Source organism: Chelonoidis abingdonii, chromosome 19, assembly GCF_003597395.2.
Source record: "Chelonoidis abingdonii isolate Lonesome George chromosome 19, CheloAbing_2.0, whole genome shotgun sequence".
Taxonomy (NCBI): Eukaryota; Metazoa; Chordata; order Testudines; family Testudinidae; genus Chelonoidis; species Chelonoidis abingdonii.
The window spans coordinates 257,777-280,396 of record NC_133787.1 but is presented as its reverse complement, the minus strand read 5'-3'; the positions used below and the strand labels follow the sequence as shown (position 1 = coordinate 280,396).

General features: G+C 49.6%; 1 protein-coding gene across 1 annotated transcript; it reads left to right on the top strand.

The window, feature by feature from the left end:
* The first annotated feature begins 3,337 nt into the window (after nucleotides 1-3,337).
* LOC116831924 (C-signal-like) lies at nucleotides 3,338-21,077 on the top strand. The gene is made up of 6 exons (XM_032792261.2): nucleotides 3,338-3,556; nucleotides 7,338-7,389; nucleotides 9,359-9,546; nucleotides 10,423-10,584; nucleotides 15,556-15,678; nucleotides 20,850-21,077. The coding sequence occupies exons 1-6, from the start codon at nucleotides 3,410-3,412 to the stop codon at nucleotides 20,961-20,963; spliced, it is 786 nt and encodes a 261-aa protein (XP_032648152.1). The 5' UTR covers nucleotides 3,338-3,409; the 3' UTR covers nucleotides 20,964-21,077.
* Nucleotides 21,078-22,620: the final 1,543 nt, after the last annotated feature.

Below are 22,620 nucleotides of genomic sequence, written 5' to 3'. Positions count from 1 at the left end.
GAGGAAGTCTGTGCATGCACAGTCACTCTGTAGAACTCATGCCGGGAGCTGTGAAGGCCAAAGTATAATGGATTAAAAAAAAAAAAGACTTTAGATAATTCATGGAGATGGTCCATCAATGGCTATTAGTCAAGATGTCAGGATCAACATGTTCTGGGTGTCCCTAACCTCTGACTGCCAGAAAGCTGGATGGATGACAAAGATCAATTGCCGCTGTTCTGTTCATTCCTCTGCAAGCATCTGGCAGTGGCACGCGGTTTTGAAAGACAGACACTGGGCTAGAGTGACAATTGGTCTGATCCCAGTAATGGCCATTCTTATGTTTCACTGTTGGCAACCCATTAAGTTCCTGCAAGGAACACACTGGTGTCTTAATCTGAGCAGGAAGGCCACAACATGGTGTTGTGCGCAAATCAAATGTTGGCAAGTTACTCACCGGCACAACCCTTAACCTTCACAAAGCAGGCAAAGAGGACAGCTTTCTATCTGCTCTCTGAACCGTGGGTGGGATTTGATCCATTGCCATGTCAGATTTAAAACTGGTACATATCTCCAAAGTTAATGGAGTTGCCTAATTTACGACAGCATAAATAAGACAAGAATCAGATCCCCGTCGGTTTGAGCTTCAGACTTTACATTATTCAATCCCACAATTTACGAGGAGGCCCAATCCACAGCCATGACCTGTACCTGGGGCACTCAATAGGATCTGACTTCTCTAGCTAACACTAACCTTAGGAAGGTTCAGAGTAGCAGCATGTTAGTCTGTATGTTTAAGTCTCCTCACACCTTCCATGGGTCATCTAGGCCTGGTCTACAACTATGGGTTTTACTGAATTTAGGCAGCATTAACTGAATTAACCTGCAGCCGTCCACACAACGAAGCCCTTTATATCGCTAAGAAGGGCTCTTAATACGATATCTGTACTTCTTCCTGACGAGGGGAGTGGCTCTCAAAGCGGTATTGCCATTTTGGGAAGGGTTGTGTGGCCGCAATTCGCACGTATTGGCCTCCGGGAGCTATCCCAACAGTGCACCATTTGACCGCTCTGGACAGCAATCTGGAAGTCGATGCACTGCCAGGTAGACAGGAAAAAGCCCCGCGACTTTTGAAGATTCATTTCCTGTCTTGCCAGCGTGGAGCTCTGATCAGCATGGACTGTAATGGGAGATACTGGATCAGATTGCTTTATGGGGAGACAATCTGTTCTATCAGAGCTTGTTCAAGAAGTCGAAATGCCAAAGCATTGAAAAAATCTCCAGACAGAGGCCACAGCAGGGACTTAAACAACAGTGCTGCGTGACAAGTGTAAGGAAAGCCAAAGAATCAAATGGACGCTTAGGAGGGAGGAGCGGGGACTGAGGACTCCAGCTATCCCACAGTCGCCGCAGTCTCCGAAAAGCATTTGCATTCTTGGCTGGCTCCCATGCCTGAAGGGTCAAAGCATTGTCCCAGGTGGTTCAGGGTAATATCGTCATCAATTTACCCTCCGCCGGGTGAGAGAAGAAAGCGGAAACGAATCGTTCTCACCTTTCTTTTCCATGATGTCACCGTAATGATACTGCATGCTGCTGTAGACAGCCGTGCTGCGGTGGCTGAAACAAAGCAGCATCCCGTTGCTTTCCTTTCCTGGATGCGTAGATGGCTACAAAGGCTTGGATAACCATCCTCATCATTCCTGTGAGTGCTCTGGCTTGAACCTCAGGTGAGGTCGTCGGGGGCGCCTGGGCAACAATGTCTGCCGAATTTGATATTCGATTCATAATACCTCCCATAGCATGCAACGGCTGCAAGCAAGAAGGCATGAAAAACATCCTATAGCAAGGGGGGCTGAACTCCTCACCCCCCTTTTCATGTCTATGGAAATTCTGTATGCCTGGGACTATCATAGCAGTTGGGAAGGTCCTGCCTCCCCTCATTTTATCCTCACTAAAAAAGTCAGTGTGTTCTTATTTCCTGCATTCTTATTACTTCGTATCACAATCGGAGCCCGATTGTGGGGGAACTATTCGGGGATGCCAAGGTAGCCCAGGAGGGGTGAGGGGGGAGGGAAGCAATGGGTGGGGGTTGTTGCAGGGGCACCCCCTAAAAATGGCATGCAGCTCATCATTCTGCCGGATGTTCTGGGGCTCTGACCCGGAGCAGCCGTTTGCATTATTACTTCTCATTTTACTGGTTCATGTAGTAGGCCTGGACCCAAATAGTCTAGACAGCAGAATGCGAACTCTATTTCTAGGACAAACTACATATCAAGAACCCGTGGACTTCCGACCTGCGGGAGGTCGGGAGTCCGACGTGGTTGCTTTCACGGAGGAAGGATTGAGTGATGACATTTACCCAGAATCACCCACGACACTGTTTTGGCCCCATCATGCATTGGGATCTCAACCCAGAATTCCAATGAGCAGGGGAGACTGCGGGAACTATGGAATAGCTATGGGATAGCTACCCACAGTGAAACGCTCCGGAAATGGATTCTAGCCTTGGTACATGGACACACACCACCGAATTAATGTGCTTAGTGTGGCCGCGTGCACTCGACTTTATGCAATCTGTTTTAAAAAAGCAGTTTCTGTAAAATCAGAATAATCCCGTAGTGTAGACATACCCTCAATTATCACTTCAAAGGTTTTTTCTCCTGCTGATGATAGTTCATCTCAGTTGATTGGACTCTTCCAGTTGGTATGGCTACTTCCACCTTTTCATGTTCTCTGTATGTATACATATCTTCTGTCTGTGTGTTCCATTCTATGCAGCCGAAGAAGTGAGCTGTAGCCAACAAAAGCTTATGCTGAAATAAATTTGTTAGTCTCTAAGGTGCCACAAGTACTCCTGTTCTTTTTACCGTAGGACAGTTTTTTGCACTGACTCTCCTTTCCAGTTCTCTGATTATTGTTTTGTTCAGCAAACTTTGCTCCATTTCCCCTCCTACCCTTTCTAGATCTGTGCAAGACCGCTGAGCTACATAGCACACTGGATCTGCAGTTTCAGGCAACCTATGCCGATGTACTCAACTGAACATACAGCTAAAGCAAGAGAGACCCCCACAAAGAAGTTAGTGATGAAAGAAAAGGCTTTGAGGTATCTTAAGACCTTAAGAATGATAAGAAAAATAACAGGAATTTTCTGTCCCAATGACTTGTAGCTGTTCAGACAGTGAACTCGTATTTCACCCTCATGTCCACCAACTCAGCTCTTGTTTATCCTGGATATTCATCAAAGGAGTCATTTTCTCAAACACGGCATAAGCTTTTCACACAAACATACGCCTCCAATGAAACTAACAAAAAAGGTGGGCGGGGACTCAACTGAGTGAAATCAGATCAGGGAAAATGACACAGCCCATATTTAACTGAACTTGCAAAGAGAAGGAGACTTAGAGAGACTAGAGACAGCTGCAAAGAGACTATGGCAGGGTTTCATGTCCGTAGTGTCCTGGTGACTGGATCCAATCGGGGAATTGGCCTGGAGCTGATCAAGCATTTTACTGGGAAATTGAACCCACCAGAAGTGATCTTTGCCACCTGCCGGGACCCAGAGGGAGTGCGAGCGCAGGTGAGAAGCAGCCTTTTTTGCTTAGCTGAACTTTGTTTTAGAAAATGTTCCCCCAAAGGGCATGGAATAAAAGCAGGTTTAGATGGCAGATCCCATTAGGGCTGAGAGAGTTTGTAACATGGTTTCCCAGCTGTATGTTCCCCTCCATCCCTGAAACCTCCTGCCCTCTTAAAACAAGGAACCTTGCAAGTTTCAGTAGGAGGCCTGATTTGGACTGACCCCAGTTTTACCCAGTCTAACAATACTGGGCCAGATTCTCCACTGCCCTGCATCTTATGCAGAGTGGGTGTGAGGTGCTGCCATTCTGTTAGCTCCCCTCCAACACACACACAGACATTCTGTCTGCCTCTGCCCCCAGATCACCCCCAGCCATTGCTGCTCAGACATTGCTCCTCCACTCCCCTGGACACTTATGTAACTCTACTGCTGCACGTTAACTATACGCAGCTCTAGTGCACGCTGCATCACTCTCTTGTCCCCATTATCATTATCCAGCCACAACTAGCATGTCACAGATATGTTACCCTGTAATGATGTCAGGGAGCTTGGCACATTGCCCTATCAGATATCCGATTTGTTACAGATCCATAGGCTTGTTATGCCAGGGGTCGAAGGCAGACCTGGCTAATGTTCAGTCTCAGTATGGGGAAGGATGCTGCTATTCAAGAAATGCTCAGACATCTGAATCCAAAAAGTGCATGATTTCTGCCCAACCACCTCACCTCCTCTGAGACCCCAGCCCTCCTTCCCCAGCAGTGCTGGAACCACCCATTAACCCTTGATGTTGCTGTGGGGGAAGTGAGATTTGTCTGGTGTCCCATAATCCTTCCTATAGTGGGAGCTCTCCCTGTGATGCTTCTTCCTCTCTGGCTCCTTGCACTATAGACATTTGGGCTCGGGCTGCAACTTGAGCTCTGGGACCGTCCCACCTCGCAGGGTTCTCCAGTCCAGGCTCCAATACGAGTATGAACATCTACACCAGAATTAAGCAGCCTGTTGGAATGGTCCAGCCAGAGGTGTTTAATTGCAGTGTAGACAAACCCTGCGAGGGTAATAAACTAAGTTCCCTCTAAGCTGGCCCCAGCCCCAGAGCTGCCCCACTGGAGAGAGGCACCTCTCCCCTGTGCCCGGAGCTGCTGCAGCAAGAGAGAACTGCAGGGAGTCCTCTCTCCCCGATGCAGCCCCAGGGCAGCCTGCACCCCAAATCCCTCATCCCCAGCCCCACCCCACTGCCCTCACCCCTGCACTCCAACCCTCTGCCTGAGCCCTGCCACCACCCCAAGCCCCTCATCCAGTGGTGAGCTGGAGCCAGTTCGCACTGGTTCGCAAAAACCAGTTGTTCAGTTTAGAAGCTGGTGTAGAACCGGTTATTAAAGGGGCCGTCAGGTGGGCAAACTCCGGTCTGTGGGCCACATCCGGCCCACGGGACCCTCCTGTCCAGCCTGCCTGAGCTCCCAGCTGGGGAGGCTCCCCCAGCCCCTCCCTCACTTCCCTCCCCCCTCACAGAGCGCACACCACGCCACCAGCGCCAGCACTCTGGGCAGCTCTGCAGCTCCTGCCACTTTGAGCAGCATGGTAAGGGGGCCGGGCCGGGGCTGGGAGGAGAGGTTGGAAGAGGTGGAGATTCTGGGGGGGCAGTCAGGGGATGGGAAACGGGGGTGTTGGGTAGGCGTGGGAGTTCCAGGGGTCTTTCCGGGTAGTGGTGGATGGGGTTGGGGCAGTCAGGGGACAGGGAGTGGGGCAAGTTGGATAGGGGTGGGTTCCGATGGCTATGTAAAGGGCCGGGCTGGTAGAAGCAGGAGAGTCCTTTAAATAGCCCCCAGAGCCCTGGGCTGATGCTGCTACCTTGGGGGTGGCATTTACCTTACAGGGTGGGCTGGGGCTAGCTCTGACTCCCTCAGCCATGCCCCTTCCACCCTAGGCCCCGTACCTCCCAGGGGCCAGAGCTGGCCCCAGCATATCGGTAAGTCACTGGACTTATTTTCACCCCTGGTCTCGGGAGGGGTTGGTCGGGGACAAGGAGCTGGGGGGAGGGTTGATGGGTTGCAGGTTCTGAGGGGGGCAGTTGGGGGCAGGACGTGGGTTGGGTTGGGGTCAGATGGTGGGGGAGGACAGACAGGTGGGGCTTGTACTCACTGCGCAGTTCCCTACCAGGCCTGTGGTGGCACTTCGGCAGCGGGGGGGGAGGGGGGCTTCACTCATTCTAGGTCAAGGACCTGCCGCCGAAATGCCAATGAAAACCTGGAACAAGTGAAGACCACCCCCGCCGCCAAAGTGCCACTGAGGACCCAGGAGGGAACCAGTTTTTAGGATTTTGGGAGCTCATCAGTGCCCTCATCCCCAGCCCCACCTCAGATCCCACACATGCAGCCGGAGCCTGCACCCCACACAACCCCCCCAACCTTCTGCCCCAGCCCTGAGCCCCCTCCTGCACTCCAAACCCCTTGGTCCCACCCCTGCCACACATCACCTCCCTACTGGTGCACATAAAATCCATTCCGCACATGGACGTAAAACATTAGAGGGAATATTGGTACTAAGTGGCTCCTGCTCTCCAGCAACTGTCTTCAGGGAGGTTCCCAGTGACACCACCTCTCCGAATCTGCCCACGACTTGTCACGGAGGGGCCGGCCAGAAGCCAACATCTAGAGTTGGGCGAGTAATAGGTATTTTGGTTTGCTGGCAATTCCAAAAAAGCAGACGAACAAAAATATTGTTATGGGTCACACTAAAAACAATTTTTACAAAAATGTTAGAAATTCGGAAAAAACCTATTTCAGGTGAAATAAAACATTTACTTGGATCTGAATCAAAATGTTCTGATTCTGAGCAGTTTTAAATGGTTTGGAAGGTTTTTCTCAAAATAAAATTACCAGAAATTTCCAAACAAAAATATTGAAACATTTTGATTTTTTTCAGGTTTCTCTAGAAATCACCACAAATTTGCAAGCTCTTTTGGTGTTGTCAAATCTGCAACTTTTGCTCAAAGGAGTTTTGGCCAAAAATTTTCACTCAGCTGTACTGATATCCCCAGCCAGCCCCCCAACCCCCATATGACACCAATGGGCCAAAAAGGGTTTCTGCGCTGCTACCTTATCACCACCTGGTGATAAAAGATGCACCTTTACTACTTCACAGCAGCCCATAGGGAGGAGATCTGGGAGGTTCCTTAGCTGTTTCTCTGGGGTCTCCACAGAGCAATTACTAAAACATGAGCTGATCCCCAGTCAACAGGAGTGAGTGATGGGTATGGGGGAGCAGGTGAGTGATGGCTGGGACAGAGTTGGGAGAATGGGGGAAAGAGGAGAACTGATAGAGAGAGGCTGAGGGGATGGGGAAAGAAGAAGAACCAGGAGTCAGGTTAGAAGAGATGATGGATGGGGGATGAGGAGTGATGGACAGAAAAAGGGAGTGAACAACATGCAAGGTGTGTGGAAAGGAAAAGCCAGCTGAGGGGCAGAATGGATGGGGAACAACATGGGGTAAAGGCCCTAAATGGGAAAAGCTGGGACTTTATATGCACCCACTCTGATTTTTTGGTTCCATGATCACCCACACTGTTCCCATGGTCTTCACTCAGAGCAGTGTCCTGGCTCTCCCAGGCATTACTAACGGCCAGCCACAGTGTCAGCTTCTGCTCTCTGTTAAGTTCACATTGAAATGGACGGGATTGCATGTGGGTGACAGCAGAATCTGTGCCATAGGGCTGTGGGTGTTCTCGGTGCCAGGGCTCTGGCTGATGGGGCGATGCACATAATGTTTTTTCTTTTTTCACTTCCAGGAACTAAAAAATTTGGCTTCCAAGCACCCAAATGTTGTGATTCTGCAGCTAGGTACGTCCTCAGTGCATTTCTCCTGCCAACCAGCACGCAGCAGACACTGCAAGGCCAGCTCTCCGTTAGCTGCTTTCTGATTCGCAGTCTCTGCTCTATGTTCTCTATGACCCTTTCCACATCCATTCTTTTCCAGCTTCCTAGTACAGCTAAACAGACCACAACTTGTTAGTGCACTGCCAGTGTCAGTGGATCGTAGTTCCTCATCGCTGAACAATGCATAAAGCGCAGTTACAGAGGCTGCCTGCCTTGTTTGGTATCTGTGCCAAACACTGCACCTGGTTCTGCTCCCTTTAAATCAAAAAGATGTTCTGTCGCTGAGTCCAGCACAGGGACAGGACAGGATCATGTTCACCTTTGTGAGAACTGCAATGAGAGAAGATGACAAACTAAATCTCAGCCAAGCCTAGCGCCTGCGAGAACAGTCTAGATTGACAATATTACGGTAGAATATGCCTGAATATTCCTTATACAACACGCCCTAAGGTGGGGTGAGGCTGTCATAGCAACAGAACTTATCTACTAATACGTGACCAAACAATATAAGGTGTTGAATGAGGTTACATATTGTGGAATCATTCAGCAGAGATTAGGTGATTATAGTTTCCAGACCCATTCCAGTCTTAGTACAGTTTTTCCTCCTCCCTTCTAACTTTCTCAAAATTAAATCTCCCTTAGCCTGAGAATTCACAAGATTATTGTCCAGACAGAAGTGCTTTGTTGTGTTTTGTTTTGTTTTTAGTCTGTTGTTCACCCTCACACGCATGCAGATTCTTCTTTAGATTGTGACCCTGGTTTTAACAAATTCAGGTGAGACAATGTCTTTGGTTTACATTGGTCTGAATTTCAAAGAGGCCATTTATAGTTTCTGAGAGCCTGATTATGAAAGGAACTGAGCACATGTATCTATCAGTGATTTCAACCAGACTTCTCAGCACCTCTGAAAACCAAGCCCAATGGTATCTCAAGACAGGCACCCAAAATTCGTGGACACTTTTGGCCAAGATGACAAAGGAAGTCTATGGCAGGGTTGGGATCCCGATCACCTGGTTCCTAACCCAGTGTTTTAATCATAGGACATAAACTCTAAGCTCTTAAATCCATATTTAAGCACCTGAATAGACATGAACTACTGGCTTTCAGTGGTTGATCAGGCTACTAATACTCAGGTGCCAAAATACAGCTGTAGAAGACTAACTTTAGCCATTCAAGTTTGACCATTTGTAGCATAAAACTGAAACACGAAAACACTTGGAAGTTCTCAGCTAAGGTTGTCCATGATTAACATTAATTATCTTAGAGTAAATCTGTAAATTAGCACAAAGCTAGTTCTGATAAAACGGCTTTAAAGTGGCCCAAAGAGTCATTAGACACCGTTTTCACCTCTCTACTGCACAAATCACCATCACATCTTCAAGTTATGTAGTACAATGTTAATGAGGGTAGGTGCAGCCATGAAAGCAGTCATTCCAAATTTTCCCCTTCCTTTCCAGAAGATCCTTCCTTAGCTTGCATCCAAACCTATACTTCTAAGTGTTAAGTGGCATTATGTGAGTCTAATTTTGCACTTACAATCTACTCAATAAACTCTTATTGCACTGAAGTCTCCAGTTCATTAACCTAGAGATGTTGCCAGGTCTGGACTAAACTTGTTCTCAATTTAAAATGCCTGAACTTTTCACCTGAAACAGGAAATCCCGGACTGGATTTGTGCTCCCTGCTCTGACTTCGGGAATGGAGCACACATTCTAACAGTGATGTGGTTAAAATTGGGCTGCAGGTTGTGAGCGATCCATCAGAGTTAGGAGTGAGCCAGGCCTCTGCTCAACATTTTAACTGAATTCTCTGTCAGTTGTCTCTAGAGATGGGCTTTTAACCAGGCTACCATAACTGTGGCTGTATTTATTTCATATAGTATCAGGAATGGAACCAAACCATGCTCATAACCAGTCCTGTATTCTCTGTCCAGAAGCTACAGACTCAGCGAGCATCAAGAGCACTGCAAAGAAAGCTGAGGCCCATCTGGGAGGAACTGGCCTTAATCTGCTGATAAATAATGCTGGCATTATGCCACCAAGCACACTTGAGTCAGCCACTCCTGAAGATATGTTAAGCGTCTATAACACAAACGTTGTTGGGCCTCTGTTAGTGACCCAGGTAAGAGTCCAAAATGTCATTTTGAAATGAAAAATTAAAATGTTTCAATTTTTTCAGAAACGTTGCGTTTTTTTCCAAAAAGAACAATTCTGTAAAATTGCCGTGAAATTGTGAGATATTGTGATGTCACTGAATTTGCATTTTTCACTGAAAACAAGTTTTGGTCAAAAACTTTTGCTCAGCTCTGCTTGCAGGTGCCAAACCAGACCTGCTCTGAGACCTGGGGAATTTCAGGATTCCAACCTGGGGAGGTAACGGCACAAAGTGTAGCACCTGATGGGGGGCACTCAGAGACCAGAGAAGGGGTCAAAGGTGCAGCTGCCCTGGTAACAACTGACATGCTCCATTCACTTTAATGGGGTGACACAGGCCTAACAAAGAAGAGAATTTAGTGCACCCACTTTTTATGCCATCGGTGACCCGGATATTGCAAGCCTCATCTAGGTCCTTATTATTAATCAATTAGTATTATTTTACTCATACAGCATTGTAATTGGACCCAGCATTTTACAGCTGGCAACATGCAGAGCAGAACAGAATGCAGCTCTCACACGAAAGGGTTTATAGTATGAAGACACAAACAGATTCAGGACAGACAGTGGCATTTTAGGGACATTCTAGGTGGTAGAAGAAACAGAGCCGGTGGTGGTTGAGGAGCAGCTTGAAGGCGGAGATGCTCAAGGATAGTTAATTAGGAAGCTGTTCCTAGCAAAAGAGGTGCCATGAAGGCAGGTGGGAAATGGGGAGTGGGAAGAGGAAGCAAAGGGGGGAGCCAGTTGGGGGAGCACAGGAAGTAGGACTCAGGTGCAGACAGATTTAGGTATGAGAAGCTGGTAAGTTTGTTATCAAGGACAAAGTGACCCAGTGTCTCCCCAGGCGTTCCTGCCCTTGCTGAAGAAGGCTGCCCTGGGAAGCAACCAGAAAGGAATGAGCTGCAGCAAGGCAGCCATTGTCAACATCTCCTCTGTTCTGGGATCCATTGAGAAAACTCCTGAACTGTTCTCCTTCGTGCCAGTAGTCTCGTACCGCTGCAGCAAGGTATGTCTCCCTCAGGCTAACCAGTCATGGGATAGTCACTGAATCTCATATTTCTCAGCCTGAAGATAATGAGTGAAGGTAAAGACCATTCTGAAACAGTTACATCCACGATGCCCCCAAATGTAGTGTATTTAACCCCCAATAGGAAAGGTGGGTCTTTGCCCACCTCTTGTGACTGGTCCATATAACAGAATAACCTTCTCTGCAACACCCAGTGAGAGAAGAGGCAGAGGGGGACAAAGAACTCCTAAACCTTCTCCCTCTCCAGTCCCGGGACAGAGGCATGAAGAACCCCAGGCCCTGAAGCTGGAGCAGTGGTCAGATGGGGAGCAGAACTGATGTCAGGCTTGGGGGACAGAATTAATTGCTTTACAGATGATAGACCCCCCCACACTTTTTTCAGACTGCTATAAGCACTGACTGTGAGTGCATAGTTATCGATTTCACTCGGGGATGGGATATAAAGTATTGCCCCCTTTTCCTTGGTGGCATAACAGGGACCATGCTCAGGTAGATATAATCCACTAGGGCTGGCTTTAGGAAGTGCGGGGCCCAATTCAAACAGTTTTGATGGGGCCCTGGCAGGTATGACTTAAAAAAAACAAATAAACAATCAAACAACACACCACATGTAAAAAACCACGTGGGGCTTGCACTCACTGTGCAGTGCTCCGAGTTTTCGGTGGCACGTCGATGGCAGGTCATTCACTCACTCCAGGTCTTCGGCGGCACTGAAGGACCCGCTGCCGAAGACCCGGAGCGAGCGAAGGACCCGCCACCGAAGTGCCACTGAAGACCCGGTGCACCACCAGGTGACTAAAAATGAAAAAGGTGCCTCTATCCAGGGAAGAGATTCTCACTGGGCATGGGGCCCTCTTAGGCGCGGGGCCCAATTCAGGGCAATTGATGGAATAGGCCTAAAGGCAGCCATGTAATCCACCATACTGGCCAGACTCCTTCTGAAGCAAGATGGATATGGAGCTACAAAGCTGTTAGAACCTTTATACTCTCCCTGGGAAGTTTACTGCCTCACAAGTTCCACCACACTTGGCTCCAATGCTGCTAAGTCTCTTGATCTCACAATCTCCTGTTGCCTCCAGTCCACAGCTCGTAAATTCCCATGTGCATTGAGCTCCCAATGGGGATGTTCTCACCACGCGTCCAGTGGTCATCTTGATGGAATTTCTTCCTGCATGTGCACGCTGCTTCTCTCTCCAACAGACCAAATTTTGATTTAAGACCAATATTTTTCAGCCACCTTATTGCTCACCTGAAGGGTCCTAAAGTGCTGAGCAAACCCTGCAAATGATTACTCCTGGGGGAATTCTGCACCAAAAAAATAAAAAGTCTATGCCAAACATTTAAAAATTCTGAGCAAAACATTTTACAATTGTGGAAAATTCTGCATTTTATTTGTCAAAATAACACAATATAATCATTCCAGTTTCAATTACTGTTGTAATTTATTTCAAAATACTGTCAACAAGTATGTCAACAATATAGACAACAGCAATAAAGATTCCCCAGGAGCAGAGAGTTAAAGAAACCCCTATGACAACCCAGTTCTAGTTGAGGGGTGATGGAGGAGGCTGTGTGGGGCCCCCAAAGGCCAAACACTTGCACTCACTTCTTCCCAGAGCCCAGCTGTGGGGAACCCCCCCAGCCCAGACACCCCCATCCTGCTAGAGCCCAGTTGTGGGGCATCCCCTGCCCCAGACACCAGCACTCCCAAAGACTTTACTCTGTCATAGTGTAATTCCTCAATCTGAACCTTAGAGTTCAAATGTGAGGTACTAGCATAAATTCCTCTAAGCTTAATTACCAGCTTAGATCTGCTAGCGCTGCCACCAGCCAAAAATTCCAGTGTTTGGCTCACTCTGGTCTCCCCAAAACCTTCCCTGGGGGACCCCAAGACTCAGATGCCCTGAGTCTCACCACAAAGGGAAATAACCCCCCTCCCTTGTCTTCTCTTTACTTCCTCCCAGGCTTCCCCTCCCTAGATGGCCCGGGACAATCACTCTATTTCAATTCCTTGAAATGCAAACCAGCGAGATCAGGTTCTCTCACCCTCACTCAGAGTCCTTGAAAATGCAAGCTTTGTAACTCTAACACAAAGAGATTTTCTCTTCCCCCCTGTGTTCTTCCTCCCACCAATTCCCCGGTGAGCTGCAGACGCAATCCCCTTGAGCCCCCCCACCCCCGCTAGGAAAAAAATCCAACAGGTCTCAAAAAGAAAGCTTTATATAAAAAGAAAGAAAAAGACATAAAAATGGTCTCTGTATCAAGGTGACAATATACAGGGTCATTGGCTTAAAAGAAAACAAACTGAATAAACAGCCTTATCCAAAAAGAAATACAATTTCTATATTGTCTTATACCTGTACTTACAACGGAAAAGAAGATTAAGAACAGCCTGAAGGATAGAGATTCCCTCTCAGAGCCGAGGACACAGACAAAGGACACACACCCAAAAATTCCCTCCCTGAGCTTTGAAAAATCCGGTTTCCTGATTGGTCCTCTGGTCAGGTGTTTGGTTCCCCTTGTTAACCCTTTACAGGTAAAAGAAACATTAACCCTTAGCTATCTGTTTATGACGTACTCCGCCCAGCTTTTTTACTGGCCTGCCAGGGGATGTGGTGTGGTGCCACCCTGACCTTCCTTGCCCTTTTCTAGAGCTGGCTGGATCTCCCAGGCCCTCTTGTATCCTCCGGACGATGAGTACCAAGCAGAGCATGCAGCCTTCAGCCCAGCCAGGCTGGGTGCTCCAGCTCCTCTCACTGTGAGCTGGACTCTCCTGCAGAGTCCAGCGGCCCCTAGTGGCGGCCAGCAGCTCTGCAGCCCCGATTTTTGTGAGGGAAACAGGGAATTCTGCGAAATTCTGCACCAATTCCCCCAGGAGTAAAATGATGAGCATAAGGTCCACGCAAAAGCTCAGGCGCTTGACTTAGGCACCCGGACATCCCAACACAAGTGGCTGCAGATGGCTGGAGTGTACAGCATTGTGAGATCCTTCAAGGATCTGGTATTTCCACTGCTATGCTGAACACGGCTAGAATTCCACTCCTCCAGGCTCCCATGGTCACTGTGACCTCTCTCTCCCTGCTGTAACCCACCTCCCATCGAAGTGTAAGTGGGGGAATGGTCCTGCTATTATGGCGAACTTTCCTGGCTATACAATACACCAGGGGTTCTCAGACTTTTGTACTGGTGTGACCCCTTTCAAATACCAAGTCTCTGAGTGCGACCCCCCTTCTACATTAAAAATATTTTTTTAAATATATTTAATACCATTATAAATGCTGGTGGCAAAGCAGGGTTTGGGGTGGAGGCTGACAGCTCACGACCTCCCATGTAATAACCTGGTGACCCCCTGAGGGGTCCCAACCCCCAGTTTGAGAACCTGTGAACTACACCATTGGAATTTGCTAGTCAAAGGACTTGAGTTCTCGCTCTCACTCCCTTTTCCCAGGGGCCCTGGCTTGAGGAGACCCCGTCTACTCTCATCTGTGGCAGAGTCCTTGTAACCCTGACAAGACTGGGCCCAGGATTCCTGGGACTCAACCCCCAATCTGGTTGTCGTACTTAGGACAGGGCTAGGGTGTTCCCCACTCCGGGGTACTCTTTCTGCTCCGGACACTTCCCTGACCCACTGATCATTGCATATAGTTCAAAGCAAACATGACTTATTAAACAGCAAGTCATTAAAAATAAGGAGAAACTGGAAAAGGTGAAAGGAAAAGCCATCACCCCGCTCTGCAGCACAGGGAAACCCCAAACAGCTGTTGCTGGAATGTAAGGGAAGTGCACAGTCTGTTCCTCACACGTCCCAGGTCCCTGCCCGGGTCCTGGCTGTGCTGCAGGGATACTGTGGGTCAGACACTCACTTGGGCGACGGCCACATGCTTCAAGTTCTAGGTGGCAGGGCCCTTCCCCCCAGCGTTGTCCTCCCATGGGGGTTATGATCCCCCTCCCAGTGCGGCCTGCAATGCCTCTTGACCGGTGGAGTCTCCTTGTGCTGGACCCTATGCCCAGGAACCCCCTCACTCTGCCCAGCTGCTCCCTGCACCTGGCTCCAGATGGCTCCAGCCTCAGCCCCAGGTTGAGCTCCAGCTCCACTCTGCCTCTGGCCAGGGCCGGCGCTTCCGTTGAGGCGAACTAGGCAATCACCTAGGGCGCCAGGATTTTCGGGGAGCGGCATTTTGCCGGAGGGGGTGACAGGCGGCTCCAGTGGACCTGCCGCAGTCGTGCCTGCAGAAGGTCCGTTGGTCCGCGGCTCCGGGGGAGCTGCCGCAGGCATGCCTGTGGACGGTCCGCTGGTCCCGCGCGGCTCCCTCCGCAGAAATGGCTGCGGCAGCTCCACCAGAGCTGCAGGAGCAGCGCGCGGGGCGGAGAAATGTCCATGCGCCTAGGGCGCAAAAAACTCTAGCGCCGGTCCTGCCTCTGGCACAGCTCTGACTCCAGCTCTCCTTAGCGTGGCCCTGCTCAGGCCCAGCAGCTCCAGCTCACACAGAGGATGGGACCCCCTGCCTTGTGACTCCCTCATTGGCCTGGCTGATCTGTCAATCAGGTTGACCTGGAGCGTTGGCCTCAGTCAGTCAGTCTCAGGATCCTCATTTCTCTTCCCCTTTCTTTTGGTCCTGGGAGATGGCCAGCCACAAATCCCCACTGAGTGTCAGTAAAGGGCCAACAGCTCCCTTACAGAAGGCTCCTTCCTCTCTTCTTCCCTCTGCTGCCTTTCCCTTGCCCCAGGATCTTCTTCCTCCTGCCACTGCAGCACTTCTCCCCTCCCACAGTCCTGGCTGAATCCCTCAGTTCCTGGCTATTCAGGCAGTGAATGTTGATCATTCCCAGATGCAGCGTCCCCCACGTGTGAATGAGCCGGGTCCGGTGGGTTGTCCCTGGGGTTGCTGTGGCTCTGTGCCTGGGGAGTGCTGAGGTTCTGCCTCAGCTCACCATATGCTTCGTCTCCAGGCGGCGCTGAACATGCTCACAAAGTGCCAGTCGATGGGATACAAGCAAGACGGGATCCTTTGCACAGCACTGCACCCAGGGTGGGTGAAAACCGAGCTGGGAAACTTTCAACCTAATGTGCAGGTAATTATGGCTCCCAGCAGAGAAATTGTCTGGGGAAAGGTGAGGACGCACCAGCATTTCCTTTTACTCAGGGATCCTTCTGCTGCCTCTGCTGTGATATGTGTGTTGGCAGGGAAAACGAACTAGAGCCAGATACTTAATACAGCCATAATTAAATCATTTGCTCAGGAGAAAAATGGAACATTCACAGAGGATCCACCAGCCTTCAGGCCACATCATTCATGAAATAAAATTGAAGGACTTTCAGCAAAAACAGGCTTATTATGCTACACAGCAGGGTGTGGAGAAAGCCTTCTGCAGCACACGCTACTGAGCCTCAGCTACCCCAGTGATACTTAGGAAATACAGGACCAGCGTATCTCCACCAGAGCTAAGCAACAGCATAAGGGCCAGTGTATCCCAGCTGCTAGTGTTTCTATGGCTGTAATATGTAGGCCTGCTCTGGATGGGGTTGGACGACAGGAAGCTAAAAGGGCCAATTTCCAGTGCACGCGCGTGCGCTCACCTTTGTTAGCACTGGGGAAGCTGAACTGGTCCTAGTGCAATGGTGTATGTCCCAAAATGGGTTTGTGTAGCTGCAGCCTCTGAGTCATCCTCAGGTCTTGAAATCAGTGTTTTCCAATGACATACCCATTCCATTTTTATGTAAGTCCAGAGCTCTACCCTGTCTGTCCAGACACTGGGATTTAGACAATGTTAACCATGGTGTCAAAGGGTGGCTGGCTCTTTAAGGGGAGTTAGGCTCAGCCTTACCTGTGGCAGATCAGTTACCCCCCAGCTGAGACTGATCAGCTAGGGACCAGGTGATTAGAAAAGCTAAGGGGGTCAGTTGGGGTAGAGAGCTGCCAGAAGCATGGAGACTGATGGGAAGCCCCCAGGTCAAGGTAAATCACTGTTGGGAGCAGGGTATGACTCTCTGGCAAGTGACCTGTTGAATAGAAACCTTTAAGAGTTAGACAAGCCCCTACAGAAGACTCCAGGCTAGGAGGAAGGGACACTTGATTGAGCTGCACTAGTTTTATATGGAAAAGAAGATTCTTTAGGCCAGGAATTCTCAGACCCCTTCAGGCAAGTGGGATCCAAACCAGTTTCAGATGGTCACAACCACCTTCCTTGCTAGAATCATAGAATATCAGGGTTGGAAGGGACCTCAGGAGGTCATCTAGTCCAACTCCCTGCTCAAAGCAGGACCAATCCCCAACTAAATCATCCTAGCCAGGGCTTTGTCAAGCTTGACCTTAAAAACCTCTAAGAATGGAGATTCCACCACCTCCCTAGATAACCCATTCCAGCGCTTCACTACCCTCCTAGTGAAAAAGTTTTTCCTAATATCCAACCTAAACCTTCCCTACTGCAACTTGAGACCATTACTCCTTGTTCTGTCATCTGGTACCGCTGAGAACAGTCTAGACCCATCCTCTTTTGGGAACCCCTCTTCAGGTCAGTTGAAAGCAGCTATGAGATCCCCTCTTGTTCTCTTTGTGCGAGACTATAATCCCAGTTCCTCAGACTCTCTCCTAAGTCATAGTGCTCCCAGACCCTTAATCATTTTTTGTTGCCCTCCACTGGACTCTTCCAAATTTTTCCACCATTATTCTTGTAGTGTGGGGCCCAAAACTGGACATAGTACTCCGATGAGGCCTCACCAATGCCGAATAGAGGGGGGAATGGTCACATCCCTCAATCTGCTGGCAATGCCCAGCTTATATAGCCCAAATGCCGTTAGCCTTCTTGGAAACAAGGGCACAATGTATGATATATAGTATTTCATGTAACCCCAAGGTTCCTTTTTCTGCAGAACTGCTGCCTAGCCACTCAGTCCCTAGTCTATTAACAGTGAATGGGATTCAGGGCCGTCTCTGCAGTTTTCGCCGCCCCAACAGCGTTCCAAATTGCTGCCCTGGCGGCGGGGGCAGTCCGTGTCTTTAAGGGTGGCAGGCATGTTTCTGCGGCAGCGGCAATTTGGCAGGCAGCTTCTATGTTTATGCTGAAGCATCCAGACAGCTTTCAACATAGAAGTGCTTTGCCCAATTGCCGCACCGTGGAAACACGACCTGGCTGCGCCTAAGGGTACACAGACTGCCCTGCCCTCTGCGGGTGCATTCTTGTGCGCTGCTTAGGGGCAAAACAAGGGGGACTGCCGCCTCTTGCAGAGTGCCGTCCCAAGCACCAGCTTTGGAATGCATGGTGCCTGGAGCCGGCCCTGATGGGATTCTTCTATTCCTAAGTGCAGGACTCTGCACTTGTCCTTGTTGAACCTCATCAGATTTCTTTTGGCTCAATCCTCTAAATTTGTCTAGATCCCTATCCCTACCCTACCCTACCCTACCCTTCTTATCTATCCCTACCCTCCAGCATATACACGCTTTTTCCATTTATTAGTGTCATCTGCAACTTCTTTCTCCACAGAGGGCTGGTCACCTCCTCCCCATACTGTGCTGCCCAGAGCAGTAGTTCTGGGACTGACCTTTGTTCATGAAGACAGAGGCAAAAATAGCATTGAGTAACATTAGCTTTTTCCACTCTCTGTCACTAGGTTGCCTCCCTCATTCAGTAATGGGTCCACACGTTTCCTTGACTTTTTTTGTTGCCAACATACCTGAAGAACCCTTCTTGTTACTCTTACATCTTCTTGCTAGCTGCAACTTCAAGTGTGATTTGGCCTTCCTGATTTCACTCCTGCATGACTGAGCATATTTATTATACTGACTCTCTGGTCATTTGTCCAATCTTCCACTTCTTGTAAGCTGCTTTTTTGTGTTTAAGATCAGCAAGGATTTCACTGTTAGGCCAAACTGGTCTCCTTCTGTGTTTACTATTCTTCCTACACATCGAGATGGTTTGTTCCTGGAACCGCAATCAGGGTTCTCTAAAACACAGCCAGCTCTCCTGGACTCCTTTCCCCCTCATGTTATTCTCCCAGGGATCCTGAGGAGAATAACATGAGTTCCCTGAGGGAGTCAAAGTCTGCTTTTCGGAATTCAAGGGTCTGTATTCTGCTGCTCTTCTTTCTCCCTTGTGTCAGGATCCTGAACTTGGCCATCTCATGGTCACTGCCTCCCAGGTTCCCATCCACTTTTGCTTTCCCTACTAATTCTTCCCTGTTTGTGAGCAGCAGGTCAAGAAAAGATCTGCCCCTAGTTGGTTCCTCCAGCATTTGGACCAGGAAATTATCCTCTACTCTTGCCAAAAACTTCCTGGGTTCTCTGTGCACTGCTGTATTGCTCTCCCAGCAGATATCGGGGTGGTTGAAGTCCCCCATGAGAACAAGGGCCTGTGATCTAGTAACTTCAGTTAGTTGCCAGAAGAAAGTCTCGTCCACCTCATCCCTCTGCTCTGGTGGTCTATAGCAGACTCCCACCATGACATTACCCTTGTTGCTCACACTTCTAAACTTAATCCAGAGACCCTCAGGTTTTTCTGCAGTTTCATACTGGAGCTCTGAGCAGTCATACTGCTCTCTTACATACAATGCAACTCCCCCATCTTTTCTGCCCTTCCTGTCCTTTCTGAACAGTTTATATCCACCCATGACAGTACTCCAGTCATGTGAGCTATCCCACCAAGTCTCTGTTTTTCCAGTCACATCATAATTCCTTGACTGTGCCAGGACTTTCAGTTCTCCCTGCTTGTTTCCCGGGCATCTTGCATTTGCATATAGGCACTTAAGATAACTTGCTGATTGTCCCGCTTTCTCGGTTTGAGACAGGAGTCCTCCCCTCTTGTGCTCTCCTGTTCGTGCCTCCTCCTGGTATCCCACTTCCCCACTTACCTCAGGGCTTTGGTCTCCTTCCCTGATGAACCTCCTTTAAAGCCCTCCTCACTATGTTAGCCAGCCTGCTTGCGAAGATGCTCTTCCATCTCTTCGTTAGGTGGAGCCCGTCTGCCTAGCACTCTCTCTTCTTGGAACACCATCCCATGGTCGAAGAATCCAAAGACTTCTCTCTGACACCAGCTGCGTAGCCATTCGTTGTCTTCCACAATTCAACGATCTCTACCTGGGCCTTTTCCTTCCATGGGGAGGATGGACAAGAACACTACTTGCACCTCAAACTCCTTTATCCTTCTTCCCAGAGCCACATAGTCTACAGTGATCCACTCAAGGTCATTCTTGGCAGTATCATTGGTGTCCACGTGGAGAAGCAGGAATGAGTAGCAATCCGAGGGCTTAATGAGCCTCAGCAATCTCTCCGTCACATTGTGAATCCTAGCTCCAAGCAAGGAGCACACTTCTTCGTTTTCCGGTTGGGACAGCAGATAGATGACTCAGTCCCCTTTAGGAGGGAGTCCCCGACCACCACCACTTTGGAGCGGTGGTCGTGGAACCCCCATCCCTAGGACAGTGCATCTCATGCCTTCCAATCGGTGGAGTCTCCTTCTGCTCCCTTCCCTCAGATGTATCATCTAGTCCACTCTCCACATTAGTACCCGTAGAGAGAACTTGAAAATGATTACTCACCTGTATCTGCATTGCTGGTACATGGATGCTTCTCTTTCTTCTTCTGGAGGTCACGTGCTGCCAATTTTCTTTACCATCTTTCTGTCCCCGCTGAGCAACTTGCTCTGATTTTTGAGAATGTTGTGCCCGTAGAAGCATATTCTGACATCTGTCCAGGAAGTCTTCATTTTCTTTTATGCAATGCAGGGTTGATATTTGTTTCTCCAGACCTTGAACCTTCTCTTCCAATATGGGGACCAGCTTGCACTTTGTACAGACAGAGTTGCTTCTGTCCTGGGGAAGAAAGACAAACGTGGCATATCCTGTGCAGGTCACAACAGCTGATCGCTCACCATCCATATTATCTTCCTTCTAAGCGCTTCCACAGCTGTTTCAGTAACTACTCAGAGAAGCCTGCAAGATGAAAGTCTCAGTGGGCTCTCCCCAGGCAAACTCCCTCTGTTAGCCTCTCCATTGTTTGCCACTCAACTGGTTCGCAACTGGCTACCTTTTTATAGCAATCAGGCCCACTTGGAATAAAGTACTCCCAATTCACACTTTTCAAACAATCAATGGCCAGATAGAAATCCAGGGTATCTGGCCATCTTTCTGTTGGAACATGGGAGTCACCATATGGAAGAGGTTGAGAACCCCCAGCCAGCCCTGGATACTTAGTGCTTGGAGAGGAAAGTGCAGCTGTATTCCATCTCACGCTCTGGTGTGAATGTTGCAGGCAGACCTGACGGTGGACGAGAGCGTGAGTGGGCTCATGAAGGTGATTTGTGACCTCTCTGAGAAACACCATGGTGTCCTGCTGAGCTGGGAAGGAAATACTCTGCCCTGGTGAGAACCCTGCATGGAGGTGTGAATGAATCAAGCAGCAGCATCTGCTGAGCACTCTGGCAACTTTCTGTGCAACTGTCATGAATGTGGATGAATAAAAATCACTCCCTTGTGTTGAGTCTCTTCTCAGTGGTGCCATGGGGCAAGATACAGCAATGGGACACAAACCAAGGAACAGAACTACTTTAAAAGAGCAAATCCTTCACTTTTAGCGCCAGCAGTGCAGAGGGCCCCACCTCAGCAGGGCCAGCTTTAGGAATTGTGGGGCCCAATTTGAACATTTTTGGTGGGGCCCCGGCAGGGATGACTAAAAAAAAAAAAAAAGTAAAAAAAAAGCCTTTCATTTCTTAGCAACCGGTTCCCTATGAAAAGTTCTGATTTAAGGGATGTGCCACAGTATGTATATTTTGTACCAATAGGATTAGCATATGTCCATATTTTCCCAGGAATTCCCAAAAATTCCTCCCGGACGGCAATTTAAGAACCAAAAAGCCTGATATGTCTGGGAAAATACAGATGTATGTTAATCCTATCTAAAGATGGGCCTGAACTAGAACTGAGCTCCGTTTCACACATGTGGGTCCCCGCCAATCCCTGGGGGTGTGCTAGGGTGACCAGATGTCCCGATTTTATAGAGAGAGTCCCAATTTTGGGGTCCTTTTCTTATATAGGAGCCTATTACTCTCCACCCCATCCTGATTTTTCACACTTGCTGTCTGGTCACCCTAGGGTGTGCACATGTGTGGGTCCCAGCTGTTCCCTTCCCCCCTCACTGAAGCAGATGTGCAGCGTTACTGCCCTGGGAACTACAGGGCACCAGTGGCATGGGGCTGGCTGGAGGCAGGGCAGGGGTGTGGGGCTGGCTGGAGACAGGGGGCTATGGGGTGGCTGGCTTCAGGCAGGGCCGCAGGGGGATGCAGCAGGGGTGGGCTGAAGACAGGGCGGGGGGGTGCAACAGGGGCTGGCTGTGGGCAGGAGGTGCGGGGCTGGCTGGAGATGGGCTGGCTGCAGGCAGGGGGTGCAGGGCTGGCTGCAAACAGGGGCTGGCTGCAGGAAGGGGGTGCAGGGCTGGCTGCGGGCAGAGGCTGGTGCGGGCTGGGCAGGGGGTGCGGTGCTGGTGTGGGCAGGGGTTGCGGGTACAGGGGGCACAACCCACTCTGTACAGTAAGTGCTCCCTCCTCCTCCCTCCCCCACTGGGGTAGCAGCAGCAGCCTGGCACTCAGGGGCTATTTAAAGGGCCCGGGGCTCCCCTGCTTCTACTGCCCTGGTTCTTTAAATAGCTGAGGGAGTCCTGGGGAAGCGGCAGGGCTCCAGCAGCTGTTTAAAGGGCCAGGGTGGTAGAAGCAACAGGAGCCCCAGACTTTTTAAATAGCCCCCAGAGCCATGCAGCCCTACCCCAGGGTACCAGCAGCGGGGCTCTGGTGGCAATTTAAAGGGCCTGGGGCTCCTCCAGCCCCTGCTGGGAGCCCCAAGCCCTTTAAATTGCCCCCTGGGGAAGCCGGGTCACTCCAGTACAGTGCACTGGCTCTTGCCGGTACGCCGAACCGGGGCAGGGCCCGATTCAGGGGAATTGGTTGAAATGGGCTAAAGCCAGCCCTGCCCACCTGCAACACAACTGCAGTTCCATTGGCTGAGGGAGAGTCTGCCCCAAGCCACCCTCC